The sequence below is a fragment of the Pangasianodon hypophthalmus genome, chromosome 27, assembly GCF_027358585.1.
Source record: "Pangasianodon hypophthalmus isolate fPanHyp1 chromosome 27, fPanHyp1.pri, whole genome shotgun sequence".
NCBI lineage: Eukaryota > Metazoa > Chordata > Actinopteri > Siluriformes > Pangasiidae > Pangasianodon > Pangasianodon hypophthalmus.
In genome coordinates this window covers 914933-917432 of record NC_069736.1, presented here as the reverse complement: position 1 = coordinate 917432, position 2500 = coordinate 914933, and the positions used below count along the sequence as shown (strand labels likewise).

Here is a 2500-nt window from a genome sequence, read left to right as displayed (position 1 = left end):
CTGCTTCTTCTTCCAAGCTTTAGATTAATTCCTAACGTCTTTGTACACGTTTTATAAGAGGACGTGTACTTGATAAAATCACAGTTATAAGTCTTCTATTTTTGCGGGAATTAACTGCAGGTAGGAACTAAAGTTGTGAGCGGGGATCTGATGAAAAGTCTGATGAAACGTCGCACCACACGCTCCATACGACTGGAATCGAGCCAATCGTTTGACAGAGCCACGCCTAATTTGCTTGAAATCGTCGCTCCGTGTTGTACACGTATGTAGAAAATGAAGCTTCGTTGCTCGCTACCTCTAGAGTGAAAAAGCGTAGGTGTGTGTGTGTGGTTTGGTTTGCAGCTAAAACTGATTAACTGATGCTAGCTAGCGAGTTATACGGTTACATGAGCTAGCTAAATGCGTTAAGGAACAACCAAGAAACACAACGTGAGCCTGTAAGGGTGTCTGACCAGAGCAGTAGCGAGGATTATCATTTCACTGAATATCATATGTTGTATCTATCAGCCCATACACCAGCTAAGGAAGGGTAGGAACAGGAAGTGACACGGGTGGAGTCTCACCATCAGGCAGCGTTCTGAAGGACTTGGCCTGGCTGAAGATGCTGTATCCTGACTGCGTCCGAGCTCGGATCTGCACTTCGTACTGAGTCGCCCTACGGAGGTCACTCAGAACCACGTGATTGCTGACGCTCTCCTTATAACGGCATGAGTGTTCCTCTGCGCCACGCTCCTGCTAAAAGGCAAACACACACACACACACACACACACACACACACACACACACACACACACACACACACACACACACACAGGTTTGAAATGCGTTGGTATTTATTTCCATTTAAGTTCCTGTTTGGCGTTTAATTACCCACTGTTTATCTAATCCGTTTGATTTTGTTAATTGCTCTGGCAGCACACTCTTATCAACAGCTATGCCAAAAAAAAAACAAAACACTGATTAACAGGAATGAAATGAAAAAAAAAAAAAAAAACGCCAGCGGGGGAAGGAGAAAGGGCGAGAACGAGACGGAGAGAGAGAGAGAGCAGAAGAGAATGAAAAGCGTTTACCTTCCTCACAAAGTAAGCAGATTTGCTTGTCTTATTATCTTACACAGTGCCGTTCGTGCGTGTGCGTGTGTGTGTGTGTGAAAGAGAGAGAGAGAGAGAGAGAGAGAGAGAGAGAGAGAGAGTGAGAGAGAGAGAGAGAAAGAGAGAGAGAGTGATTACGCAGATCATTTCAGAGTGCTTATTATTTTTGATTATGTTCTTGCTAATGTGTGAAAGCTTCTGCAGTATTTGTGTGTGTGTGTGTGTGTGTGTTTTGTTTTGGCAAATGGTTTCCAGTTCACACTTTGGAACAGCAAGAACACACTCCATCTCCGCTCCAGCCAGCGTGTCTACAAGTATCCTCGAGTTAAATATAAAGACATAAAGGCTGCGTTTATTCACCAGATATAGATACACACTCGAGGACGTATAGGCAAAGGAGGAGTGTGTTAATGTAAAACACCTTCCTGTGTCGCTGTACACACTCTAAAATCAACACAGTAGGAGAACTGTCGCGTTGTTTGCAACTTACAGGAGATATTATACTTATACTACAAAAATGATAAGTGTAGGAGCAATACCATCAATGTGTACTTAAAGGAAAAAAAAAAAAAAAAAAAAAAAGAAAATAAACATTCTATGACAGGAAAAGGGGTGCCAATACTTTGTGCACAACAACAGATTGGGCTACAGTGGATAACTGCAGACCTTTAAAGTCATCTGTTTGGTAAGTGGATCTAATATAATATCAGTATAATCTCACTGCCTCTTACCTATAGTGGGGAAATTACATTATCTACACATCACCTATACACCTATACATCATATATACATTATCTATGTGTGTGTGTGTGTGTGTTTGTGTGTGTGTGTGCGTGTGTGTGTGTGCGTGTGTGTGTGCGTGTGTGTGTGTGTGAGTGTGTGTGTGAGTGTGTGTGAGTGTGTGTGTGAGTGCGTGTGTGTGAGTGCGTGTGAGTGTGTGAGTGCGTGTGCGTGTGTGAGAGTGTGTGCACGTCTCGGACCTTCTCGCAGTAGCGGAGTTGATACTGTAGGATGCTGTAGTGAGTGTGTGTTGGGATCGGCCAGTGTAACGTCAGACTGGATTCAGTTGCTGTGCTCTGCCTGAGCCCCGAAACCAGCACTGGAACTACACACACACACACACACACACACACACACAAGAACACACACACACACACACACGAACACACACACACACACACACACACACACGAGAGAGAGAGAGAGAGTCAGTTAAACCCAACATTAACTCAAAATTCAGAAAGAGAAAAAAACTAGTTATACTCTTCTGGGTGTTCACACACACACTCACACACACTCACACACACTCACACACACTCACACACACTCACACACACTCACACACACATTTAACCTGAGCTCTTACAAAAATCCTTCTTTTGTTCTAAACCTTTTAAATTTTCCTCCTC

At 43.5% G+C, this 2500-nt stretch overlaps 1 protein-coding gene across 6 annotated transcripts in view; it reads right to left on the bottom strand.

Moving 5' to 3' along the window:
* Nucleotides 1-2500, bottom strand: part of LOC113531414 (ephrin type-B receptor 4a) — a 42351-nt gene that overhangs the window by 9389 nt on the left and 30462 nt on the right. For 4 of the 6 annotated variants that reach the window (XM_053230620.1, XM_034300532.2, XM_034300529.2 and 1 more), the window contains exons 7-8: nt 2072-2196; nt 564-735 (exon numbers count right to left, since the gene is read on the bottom strand). In XM_053230620.1, the coding sequence (XP_053086595.1) occupies nt 564-735; nt 2072-2196 (297 nt within the window). The remainder of the gene's footprint in view (nt 1-563; nt 736-2071; nt 2197-2500) is intronic. The other 2 variants (XM_034300533.2, XM_034300530.2) reach the window with 1 other exon arrangement.